Source organism: Phalacrocorax aristotelis, chromosome 8, assembly GCF_949628215.1.
Source record: "Phalacrocorax aristotelis chromosome 8, bGulAri2.1, whole genome shotgun sequence".
NCBI lineage: Eukaryota > Metazoa > Chordata > Aves > Suliformes > Phalacrocoracidae > Phalacrocorax > Phalacrocorax aristotelis.
Window position 1 is genome coordinate 30,134,901 of NC_134283.1, and position 12,813 is coordinate 30,147,713.

A 12,813-nucleotide genomic window follows, 5' to 3' on the forward strand; every position below is an offset into this window, starting at 1 on the left:
TTAAGGGGCAGCTACAAAGAAGATGGAGACTCCCTTTTTACACGGAGTCACACGAAGAGGACAAGGGGGAATGGACACAAGTTGCTCTTGGGGAGATTCCAATTGGACACAAGAGGGAAATTTTTCACAGTGAGGACAGTCACCATTGGAATAATCTCCCCAGGGAAGTGGTTGACTCGGCCACGTTGGACACCTTCAAGAGTCATCTGGACAGGGCGCTGGGCCATCTTGTTTAGACTGTGCTCTTCCTAGAAAGGTTGGACTAGATGATCCCTGAGGTCCCTTCCAACCTGAGATTCTGTGATTCTGTGATTTTTGTCATGTATTCATCAGCAGCATTTTTTTTCCCCAAGAATCAACTTTTAGTTGATCAAATCACTCAACATTCATTGTCTGTTGTTTTCAATAAAGAAAATATAGCTAGATTTGAGGTTTTATGGAGGGAGTATCATATATTTAGAATGGTAGAAAAAACATTCAAGTTTTGTAGAATTGCGCAGTCTGCCAAGTCTCTTTAAATATGCAACACTACGTGCAATGCAGTATTACAAGTAAAGCGTTTTTCTATATGAGCTATAGCTATACTGGCAAATCCTTTCAGATGTGACATGGCCTCTTACTGTCTCCAACAGTTTTGCATATGAGCTGCAGCAAATCTTGCTTTTCAAAAGCTTACTGTTTCCTGCCTCTCCTCTCACTCCTGCAAAATCTGCAGAATGATCTGCACTTCAGCCACAGCAGTACAATGTCCAGAATCTCAGCTGAAATGGGCACTGAAGGTGATCCAGAGCTAAACCTGGAGCCATGAGCTGGAGTGGCCAGGGAGCAAAAACGCTCCCTCTGCAGGCATTGCTGAGGGGGGACACGTTTTCAGTTGGGTTGACAACTGGGAATGGTAGTTCCTTGAACTGCTACAGCAAGGCATCAGAGACCCTGTGTCAAAACTCCTGTTGTGTTTAGAGGATGGCATGCACATTTTCCTCTGGCTGCTGGAAAAGATGTGGATTAAGTTACATGGTGGGCAGTGGTTGTGCTGGTAGCAGCAATGCTGCCCTAGGGATCAAGGAGAACACTGGCAAAATATGACTTAGAGCAGTTCTTCCCCTACCACCTTCCAAGTTGTACAGGACTTGCTTTGTCTGCACTGGTATTTTCTGTTTTTCTCCGTTACCTTGTGTTGTCTGTTGTGCTCTCATCTATTTAAATGGAAAATGTTTACATGCAATCAAAAAGTGCTACAGAGAAAGGCAGCTATCTTTAGTAACAGTCAGGAAATAATGGACACAGAGGTCTGACTTAGACCTTGAGCCTAGTAGTTCTTCCTCTTAGAGGTGGAGCCGACAGCAGTTCACAAAAGGAGGTTAGTTCTTTCTCCTCCTTTTGTGCAAAATATTTCAGCATAGAAAGAGAACGCAGAAAAGTCTGAACAAATGCACAGAGCTTTAACCCTTATCAGAGTGTCCTTAAAGACTCTTTGTGTAGTGACCGCATGACATCTATGAAGTTTCCATTACAAAGTTTATCTAGAAATTTTTTGACACTTAGTATTCCAGTCATGTCAATATCTAGTCTAATTCTTGTTCTCTCCTCTAACAGATATTTATATAAATTAAGAGATCTTCATTTAGATTGTGAGAATTACACAGAAGCAGCATATACCCTTCTACTCCATACGTGGCTTTTGAAGGTCAGATTTTCTAAACTCAATACATATATAAGCTTTTCAATTTTCAGATTTAAAAATGATTGTCTTAATTTCTGATTTACTGCATATTAGTTATTTTTCCATAGGTGTACTCAAGTTTCTAGTTAAAAATACTGTGGTAGGTCATACAAAATTAATGTTAAATTGTTGAAATTGTATTTTCAATAGGTGATTAAAAGCCATATATTTGTACAAATAAATATTGTAGCAAAAATAGTTTTACTTTATAGTGGGAACATTGTGTGCAAATTCTGAAGCCATTTAACTTCCATGTGGTTTTCATTTTGGTAATTTCTTACTTATCCCAGACATAATAATGATGAAAATTAAATGCATTTTTTGTACCTATCATGGGGGGACATCTGACTTTTCATTTTACATAATATGGATCACTCTGCCAAATTATGTGTGCTTTCTTTTGTAGCAATGATTTTTCGCTATAACTAATGTTTATTCTCATTGTACGTGAATTTATGAATTGAAATGGTCAGTAAGATGCATTTCCATTTCAAAGGAAAATTCAAACTTTAAATTTTCTTCAGCAAAAATTAGATATTTCTTACAGAATTTCTTTTAGTGCAGAACTGTATAAATTTGGCTTTTCACAGTGCTGTATCGTTTAAACTTAATTTTGACATTACTGATTGTGAAAAAATGAGATATATTGTATGTATTGGTATAGCTTATCTACAAATATTTTAATACAAAAAAAAATCAAAACCAAATCAGTAAAGATGACACCACTGAAATAAAATGTACTTATTTTCTCATTTAGACTTTTATCCAAACTTTTTTGGGTGAGGGGCAGGAAGGGAACACAGGTTTTTAAAATGCTGTGTCTAGTCCTGGTTATCACATGAAATACAGCACTTGTTTGAAGAGGTAATGAAAACATTCCCAGTGCCTTTCCCAGTTTCTTTGCGGAAGGGTAAAAAAGACCGGGGAAAAAAATCACTGGGACCAGACCATGGGGGAGGGGAGATGTGTGTGTGAAATGCTGAAGTCCAGAATCATATGTTTTTTTAATGTGGTTTTATTCTCAGTGGTCAGATGAACAGTGTGCACCCCAAGTCATGTCAACAGAGTTCCAGTGTTCACAGACCTATCGACACTTGAAAGAGAATCTGTATGAGAAGATCATAGAGTACTTTGACAAAGGAAAGGTAGGTTGGTAGAGTTCTTCCCCCTCCCAAATCACTTTTTATGGTGTTACTTTGTATAGTAGTATTTAATGAATATGCTCTCTGTAAAGTGTTTGTATAGGAAATCCTCTTTGAAATATGGGTCAAGTAAAAATTGTGTCCTGAAGGCTTGTTCACAGAGTATATCTGTTATGTATTAATATACTCTTTCAATAACCACACTCACAAAGAAAGAGGGCCAATATTTATACTGGTCACAAGCATTTCTGTCAGGCTGTAATAAAATAATTAAAAATGATGCATGTTGTCTCCTTTACTAGGAAAAGAATGGGGACTACACAGATTGCATTTCTAAACCATTCGGTCATTATCTCCCCCAAAACCAGACAGTTCAAAAAGAACATATTTGTCTCAGAGATGTCTGAAACTTGCATCCCAGGCTTAAAATATACCAGTTGGATGTTCAGCACCTGGGTTTAGTTCAGCTTTTTTTAAAAAATCTGTTAACGAAATTGTCTGTCAATACAATGACAGTAGAGTTGAGATTTTTGGAAGTAAAGCAAAGGACTAGAAAGCAAGGGAAAATTCCGCAGTGCTGGATAATGAATCTTGTGACCCAATAGGGCCTTTAAGTCATTATGTCTTGTTCAGCTGTAGCCAAAGGTATGAAGGGGGAAGGCAATTCATTGCTGCTTCTTGCAAAATAAAGGCATAACTGCCCATGACTGCCCATGAAAGTCCCTTGTATAATTCAGGAGGTAGAAAGTTTATGGTGCTTCAGCACTGTGCAGGAAAATGCAGTGCTATTTATAACTTCTTTTTACTTTTACTGTTTCTTTTACTTTTTTTAGGGTTTTTAAACTTTTTTTTTTTAACTTTTTGGCATCTGAAATAAGTACAATGTAGCAGTCCCCACCCACTCTATCAGAATAATCAAATCCTCATGACTTCTGATCTACCTAGCATTCAGGTTCTCCTCAGATACATCACAGGAGGTTTGCAGAGAGCTGAATGCAGCTGTCAGCTTCAGAACTACCTAGCCTAGGAGTACGTGGCACCATGTAAAAACAGTCATAATGCGTGTGACCACCAGTGTCCTTACATCAGTAGTGAACTATGCTCAGAAAAACTCTTTTGTTTCCTTTATCGTGAATAGATGGGAAGACTGACAGAATTTGAGAAATACCCTCAAGAGAGGGAGTTTCTATCTGTTTTAAGACCACTTCTGTGCTGTATACATTAAGTGCCTATAGCACATGAGAAAAACTGTCCTCCTCTTTCCAATGCAGCTCTGTAATTCCTCACAGTAATTTTCAGAGGTAGCTATTAAATTGTGTGGAAAGAATCAAGCTGCTCCTCTGGGCAAGTGGCAATTTAAGTCTTGTAAATTTTAAACTGACTAGCAGAGCTGTCATGTGCAAGGCTACCTATGATTATATATGCTTCAGAGTTTCTTCTAAAATTAAGTGTGTTTGTTCTAAGGAGAGGCAGGTGTCAGGCCCCTCATACACTGCTCCTATGCTTGGGCTGTGTTCTGGATGTTGTGCACCTTAGTGATTTACTCTTCTTTTTTAATGTATTTGAAAGGTTAGGTGATGTTTTATTATCTTATTGTAAGAATAAAGTAGGTTTACTTATTCCTTCCTATAATGAACCATAAAACACTTTTATTTTTACCATTAATCTGCTTTCCTAAAGTTTGATTGCCTTGAGTCTTCCATTCTAAGTGTGCAGTTCATAAATGACTGCAATTTAAAGATAGCATAATCAATAAAACTGTAGTTGAACAGTGATGCATTAAAAACTTGTTTGTTGGTACTGGATTTACTTTTTCAATATGCGGTTGCATTGCAGATGTGGGAAGAAGCCATATCTTTATGCAAAGAACTTGCAGAGCAATATGAAAAGGAAGTTTTTGACTATGAACTCCTAAGTCAAAACCTGGTAAGTTGATATACAGGTCTTCAAATTATTTCAGTCAGAGAAATTAGTACTTTTGAGCTATCAAATGATAGAGCTGCTTATGAGCTTGTTGTCTACAATTGATTTTTAATTCATTTGTTAAAATGTAACTGTGTTTTATTGTAATAATCCAGTGCTAACATAGAGATTCATAAGAACTGTTTGGTAAAGTTGCGTGGGCATCTGCTTACTGAGATATTTTGAAACTTCTATAGGTGAAATAAACATTTTGCTTAGTGCAATTTAAAGGTGTATAAAAGAAATATAACAGGGTTTTGAGGCCTTTGTATTACTTTAGGCTAGAAAAAGCACCTGGATGCATTTTTTTCTCTGAGATTTTTCTTTACAATTTAGGAAGTTGAATCTTGACAAGCCTAAAGAATTCTGTCCTAATCAGGGACTGGGGAAGTAATACATCACAAGAATTAGAACTAGGTCAAAAGGCTAGAAGAAAGATTTTAAAGGAAGACTAAATGTTCAATTATTTGTTTTCATTAAAGTTGAATTCATCTAAAAAGAATACCCTCCCCACATACCTTCTTTTTTTCCATCCCCAACATTCCACACTTGCATGATCTTTAAGAAAGTTTAGGGCTCGTTCAGTAGATATCCCTGAATCTTCCACAAAGAAACTATGGGAATCAAAACACGATGTTCTTGAACAGTGTTGTGTGTAAAGAAAGTTGCTTTTCTTTCCAGTCAATTCTGCTTTTATCATAAACTAAAAGATGAAGACAATATTTTTGCCAATTCCATTTAAGTTGCAGTGTTACCTATCTCATAGATATAAGACAGAAAATAGAAATAGTAAACCTAACTTAGTATTTTATGGAAGATGATGTTGTAACCCCTTTGCCTGGTGTGTGGCTTTAGCATGAGCAAGGGCAAAAGTTTGAGTTGATCTGTACCTCAGAAAACAATTGGGGCAGCGCATTTTTCCAAATGTATTATTTCAGTAATGTTATCAGTTAAGAGTTTAAAGTGGAAAGTGCCAACTATGACTTTGGTGGTTTTATTTTTTTTCACGCTAGTAAATTAAGGGTAAGTCTGATTCTGAGGTCAGAGAATTAAAGTTGAAGCCGTATACATTTAGCTATGTATTAAATTTGCATATAAATGTAAACAATATTTAATGTACTACAGCACTGTCATATGCATGCTAACAGATTATTACTGTTGCTTACCAGCTGACAATTGATAGCTCTTGCATATCCACTGATGGCAGTAGTATGCAGCGTAGCGTACTACTACTGTAGAGGTAATAAAAAGGGGGAGGGGGAAACCCAAACAGAAGTAATTGCAGTTGGTTTTGCTTTCAGATCCAACAAGCAAAGTTCTATGAAAACATCATGAAAATTCTGAGACCTAAACCAGACTATTTTGCTGTTGGGTATTACGGCCAAGGATTCCCCACATTTCTAAGGGTAAACCTGTTTAAATTCTTACTTTTTTCATCTGTTTTCATAAGCTTCTAAAAATGTGAGTCTACTCTACTAATGCAAATGAGTCTCTGGGGATATTTGCCATGGATTTAGTTTTGCTTGGATACAGGACTGTAGTCAAAATCCCAATTGCTACTTTTAAGAATATGCATGAAATGTTTTCAGATGTGTTTAACTTGATTCTTTCTCTTAGTTTCGTTGTGGAAACTAGAGATATATCAGGTTGTGAAGGTGATACAAGAAGGCCAAATGCAGCAATATGATGTAATTTGGTATGGCCAGCTCTTATGGTATGTATTTCTCAGACGAGTCCACACACAGGTTATTGATAACTAGTAGAATGTCGTTAACTAATTTGTGTTCAAATTAAATCCAAAATTCTGATTCACATGAGGTTGGTATTTTTAGTGGACCTTACCATGATCTGACAAGCGTTTCAGATTTATATTGTCTTTCAGCTATAACTGAAATACATTACAAATGTAGAAACAGTGTATTTTTCAGAGCAACGCATGCTATAGCCAAATATTGTGTCTTTACCAGTGGGAAATAGTAGATAAGAAGGGTAGGGAACAGTGTGATATAGAGGAGGTGTATAGTGATATTGACCTGCTATATATTCCCTACTTACTTGATAAACAGCTTCCTGGGTTGGAGGTGGCAGTTGTGTTTTCTAGCCCTTCTTGGATTGTTCTACAGTGAATTTGTCCAGTTGCTTTCTGAACTGATGCCCTCCAGAACACGCTGTGGCCTCACAGTACACAGCTGTGTGTGTTGGAGATTTACTGTTGCCTTTTTGTTGTCATCTGATAATTTCTCTACACTAGTTCTTACAGAAAGACTGAACAGTTGTTCTTTATTCACCTTCCTCATGCTGTTCATGACATATTGTTCATTATAGTCTTGATTTGTTTAAATGTTGCTTCCACAGCAACCATTCATATATTTCAACACCTTGTTCCCTGGCTGTCCATTTTCTAGTTCATGAGATGGTAGGACAAGAAGTGTACATAGTATTTGAAATGTGGGTACATGATGAATTTGTTCAGTGTCATACTGATGTTTCTTCCTTTGTTTTCCTGTTTTCCTCATAATGGCTGAAGTTCAGGTTGCATTTTTGATCTCTAATATGCATTGAGCTGACACATTCATACCAACTGTCTTGTATTACTCTGAGTTTTTTCCTAAATGGTAACAACTAGTTGATATCTTAGGACAATTTTGTTAAGTTTGAACTGTTTTCATTAAACAGACCTCTGTACACTGAATCTACTCTCTCAGTTTGCTTTACTTTTCTCCATTTTTGACTACCATGTGAGAAATCAGGAAACCAGAGTCTCATTTTTCAAGAAACCCACCAAAGCTAGGAACTCATGCACAACTGGATTTACTTCAGTTTTTTGAAAGATCATTACTTTCTTTTAACCACAGTAGTGCATGTCTTCAGAGCATAAAACTAGCCTGAATATTTTGTTTTCTTAAAAAGAAAAACAAAACAAAACAACAAAAAACCCCAACCAAACAAAAAATCTTTCCTTACATACTACAATGAATACAGTAGCTTTCCTCACCCTTGAAAAGCAATAAAAGACCTCTCATTCCCAGTTTTAAAGGCCAAAGTTGCCTTGAAAACATTGGAAAAATAGTGAAATAATATGCCAATATTACACCAAAGGAAGCACACACCTTTTGTTTCTGGTGTTATAGAAGTATCCTGTTAAATGAAGCAAACTGAACCACAAATGAGCACATGTGGGGTTAGACTGTATTGTAAATGTAGACATTTCATAATACCAAGGAGAAGGAGCAGGCAGAGGAAACCTATGCATTAGTATTAGAAAGCTGTGAAACCTGGACTGAGAATGTACTTGAAAGCAAATCCTTTTACTTGACAGAAAAGAAGAAAAGGAATTTCAGTACTTTTCATAGCTCCCATTCTGATTTTATTCTGCTCTACAGGGGCATCCTCAGTGGTGATGCCAGTTTATGTTCGTTCTCTGTAACAGCATAAAGTAGGGCCTCTGGAGAGTCAGTGCTGCATTCCAGCATCTGATAAAATAGTGTCTTGCTTTAGAGTTAATTCATATTCAGAAAACAGTAAACTTGACTACAGTAAGGCATTCGACACTGTCTCCCATAGCATCCTCACAGGCAAGCTAAGGAAGTGTGGGTTGGATGAGTGGACAGTGAGGTGAACTGACAGTGACAGAGAACTGGCTGAACAACAGAACTCAGAGGACTGTGATCAATGGAGCAGAGTCTGGAGGGAGGCCTGTCACTAGTGGTGTTCCCCAGGGGTCTGTGCTGGGTCCAGTCCTGTTCAATATATTCATCAGTGACCTGGATGATGGGATAGAGTGTAACCTTCAGCAAGTTTGTTGATGATACCAAGCTGGGACGAGTGGCTGATACACCAGAAGGCTGTGCTGCCATCCAGCGAGACCTGGACAGGCTGCAGAGCTGGGCCGAGGGGAACTTGATGACATTCAACAAGAGCAAGTGCAAGGTCCTGCACCTGGGGAGGAACAACCCCACGCACCAGTGCAGGCTGGGGGCTGAACTACTGGAAAGCGACTCTGTTGAGAAGGACCTGGGAGTGCTGGTGGGCAGCAAGCTGACCATGAGCCAGCAATGTGCCCTTGTGGCCAGGAAGGCCAACGGTGTCCTGGGGTGCATAGAAAGGATTGTGGCCAGCAGGTCGGGAGAGGTTATCCTCCCCCTCTACTCTGCTGTGGTGAGACCTCATTTGGAGTGCTGCGTCCAGTTTTGTGCCCCCCAGTTTAAGAGGGATGTGGAACTGCTTGAGCAAGTCCAGCGGAGAGCTACCAAGATGATCAGGGGACTGGGGCATCTCCCTTATGGGGAAAGGCTGAGAGACCTGGGTTTGTTCAGCCTGGCAAAGAGAAGACTGAGGGGGGATTTCATCAATACCTATAAATATCTGAAGGGTGGGTGTCAGGATGATGGGGCCAGACTCTTTTCAGTGGTGCCCAATGACAGGAGAAGGGGCAATGAGCACAAGTTGGGACACAGGAAGTTCCACCTCAATATGAGGAAAAACTTCTTTCCTGTGAGGGTGACAGAGCATTGGAAGAGGCTGCCCAGGGAGGCTGTGGAGTCTCCTTCCCTGGAGACACTCAAAACACACCTGGATGCGTTCCTGTGCCCCCTGCTCTGGGTGTCCCTGCTCAAGCAGGGGGGTTGGACAAGATGATCTCCAGAGGTCGCTTCCAACCCCTACCATGCTGTGATTCTGTATAATGCTCGTTCCAAAATTTGGAGACTCCATTGTGTCTTTGTACTGATAAACATGTATAACTTCTGCCTCAGCATCATACAGCCAAAGAAATCAGCTATTTATTCGTTGCAGAACAAAGTCTTCATCTATCGTGGGAAAGAGTACGAGAGGAGAGAGGATTTCCAGGCACAGCTGATGAGTCAGTTTCCCAACGCAGAGAAGATGAACACCACCTCAGCTCCTGGGGAGGATGTGAAAAACTCTCCTGGTCAATGTATCCTTGAACACATGGGAGACTACAGAATGAAGGCGGGTTGGGGAAACTTGCACTGCACTTGGGTATCACCTGTATTTCTTGGCAACATAAATATGCCTTGTGTCACCAGAAATTTTCCTAGGAAAATTAACTTATAAACATTGTTAACCACCTTTTAGAGTGCCCTAAATTATTCTTGTTTAGAAGTACTCTAACAGTTTCTTGCACGCATTATCTTTTTCTTCATGTTCTGATTTAAATCATTACTGGCTGAGCAGGTATGAGATCACCTCATTGTATCAGACTTTTTTTTGAGGTGTTGATTTTCCTTCATTAATTTTCAAGGTAATGTTACACTTCACATACTCTCTTGAGTCTGTTCTGATGGAACCTGCTGGAGGAGAACAGGAATACTGCTTTCTTTTCACACTGTTGGGACTGAAGCAAAGAATGTTACAGGCTTGTCTAAAATAGTGCATTAAACTTGAGAGCCAAGCTCTCGTAGTCTGTCTTATGTCTTAACTAATTTTTTTTTGAGATCATATGCTTCAGTCTTTTCTTAAAGCAGAATTTGCACAAGTCTGTCATTAACAGGAGATGTGCACTACTTATGCATCTAAGAAAAAGCTACGGAATCTAATGAGGGGGCATCAGTTTGAAATATACTGAAATATGTAAGAATATGATATATTGATTTACAAATGCAGTATTCAGATTAAAGAATAACGCTTCCATAGAAAAAGGAAATATCAAGTAAAAGGGCTGCTCAACTACAGATTACAACGATGAAATGCTAAACATCATGACATTATGCATGCCTAAAGCTAAATAGCAAAACTGTTAACATCAGATGTTGTTGATGTGATTTTTGTAAGTTGGCTGGGCTTTAAAATTTAATGAAAGATTCAGTGTGATAAATTCAGCTACAGATATTCAAGCTCAGTAAATAATTTTAATTTTGAACTGCATATTTTTATTAATAAATATTCAGTGGTTACTACTGGCAGATTTTTCCTTTTTTTGCCAAGAAAGCACCACAAATGAAACCCTGAACCCTGCAGATTTTTAATCAGAAATGTCTGTCCTCTTTTATTTTTTTTATTTTTATTTCCCCCACAGCCTACAGTATTTCATACTGATAGTTAATAACATGCCCTTAACTTTCCCGATTTCAGATATCCAGTGTTTTACAGTGCAGCCGGTCCTGGAGGAACAACCTAGATTCAAAAATAAGGCAGTACCTGATCAGATTATAAAGTAAGTACATTTCTGAATAGATATAATAATGAAAGTCAGTCCATATTCCTAAACTGAGAGCCATTATTTTGTGCACTCGGTCATTGGTCAATGAATCTTAGAGCTTTTATTATTAGTTTATTATTAGTTTACTGACATACATTTTCCCTAGGAATTTCATGAAAGAATATCTGACCATCTACTTCTTATGGAATAGCATATGATTACAGGGTGGGGAGGTGGAATCTATGGTTTGGGTCCAAGCTACTGAGGTTTCAACACCTCTTCTTAGACCAGTGGTGGAGAGAGGGATCTTAAAGGTGACTGGCAGTATGAGAGCGGTTGAGTTGAAGGTCCTTGTACAGCAGAATCTTGTTACGACTTATCTTGCCAAGTGTAAAAGACATGGTAGCAAAATGGTTTCCACTGGTACTATGGTCAAGATTTTGTAAAGGAATAAAGGAAACAAAGAGCCCAAAGTATTTTGAGAACAGGCTGGCTAACATTTCCAAACTACTAACCCAATGTAGAACAGGTTGAACTTGTTACATGCACCTAATTGTATTCTGACTACATGTGTGAAAAGTGACGACTTATTCTGATAGCTGATGCAAGACTGTGTACAACACCTACCAGAATATTGGCTGACTTCAGGCTTGTGAGATTTTTGGCTCCAAATCCATCAATACATAAAGGAGGATTATAAGAAAGATGGAAATAAACTTTTTACGAAGGCCTGTAGTGACAGGATGGGGGGCAATGGTTTTAAACTGAAAGAAGGAAGAATTAGATTGGATATAAGGAAGTAATTATTTACTATGAGGGTGTTCAGACACTGGAACAGGTTGCCTAGAGAAGTTGTGGCTGCGTCATCCCTGGAAGTGTTCAAGGCTAGGTCAGATGGGGCTTTGAGCAACCTGATGTAGTGAAAGATGTCCCTGTCTGCAGCAGGGGGGTTGGAACTAGATGATTTTTAAAGGTTCCTTTCAACTCAAACCATTCTATGATTTTTATAGTTACAAACATGGTCAAAAAAAGCTGTTGCTTATCACTAACTCCTGAATGAAAAAATTTCAAGATAGTATTTGTTAGCTTGTAACTTAAGGACAGCAAAAAGTATAAGCACCATCAGTTAAGGCAGGCCATACTTTTTCCCTATTCTTGCGGTGCCATGTGAAAACACAAGGTAGAACTCTATCTCCCTAATTGAAACTGGTTAAAATGGGCATCTTAAGCTGAAAGTTCTCCAGGTGAATTGAAGCACCTGCATTTTTAATGCAAGAGAGGTTTTAGAATGCCTCCGCATTTAAACAAATCTCAGACAAAACCCTTTAACAACACTTGTATTACGACTTTCCAAAAAGACACTGAAGATAGAAGGCTTCTCTGAGAATGAGATGGGTTAATTTCTAACTGTTCCACAGCTGGATTCAAACCAGATGTTACCTTTGTCTGCAGCCTTCTTTATAGAATTTTTACTGAAAATGTAGTTGATTCAGAGTGGAAAATTAAGAATCACCTCCCCACATACAAGCAGGTCTTTACCACAAGATTTAAAATAAAATAAAATAAAAAACACACACCAAAAAAACCCAACCCAACCAAACAAACAAACACCCCCCCAAAAAAAAAAAACCAAAAAACCAACTGTGGTTCCAGTTTCAGCTTTGAATACATTTTAACCTCAGTAGCTGAAAGACAGCTTGTAAATCTGGTGCTGTTCGACTAGATTTCGGTGTAGTGCCAGCCATATTTTGAACTTGTAACAGTTCTATTTAATGAACTGCTCCATATAAAGTGCAATCTCTTGTCATATGGGAGATTTTGTAATT

The 12,813-nt window shown here is 38.4% G+C and overlaps 1 protein-coding gene across 1 annotated transcript in view; it reads left to right on the plus strand.

Annotated features, from left to right (window-relative positions):
* The window catches only part of DOCK2 (dedicator of cytokinesis 2), a 214,020-nt gene that overhangs the window by 182,312 nt on the left and 18,895 nt on the right, over positions 1–12,813 (plus strand). The window contains exons 37-42 of the mRNA XM_075102170.1: positions 1,597–1,687; positions 2,749–2,868; positions 4,702–4,791; positions 6,129–6,233; positions 9,622–9,763; positions 10,921–11,002. Coding sequence (XP_074958271.1) covers positions 1,597–1,687; positions 2,749–2,868; positions 4,702–4,791; positions 6,129–6,233; positions 9,622–9,763; positions 10,921–11,002 — 630 coding nt within the window. The remainder of the gene's footprint in view (positions 1–1,596; positions 1,688–2,748; positions 2,869–4,701; positions 4,792–6,128; positions 6,234–9,621; positions 9,764–10,920; positions 11,003–12,813) is intronic.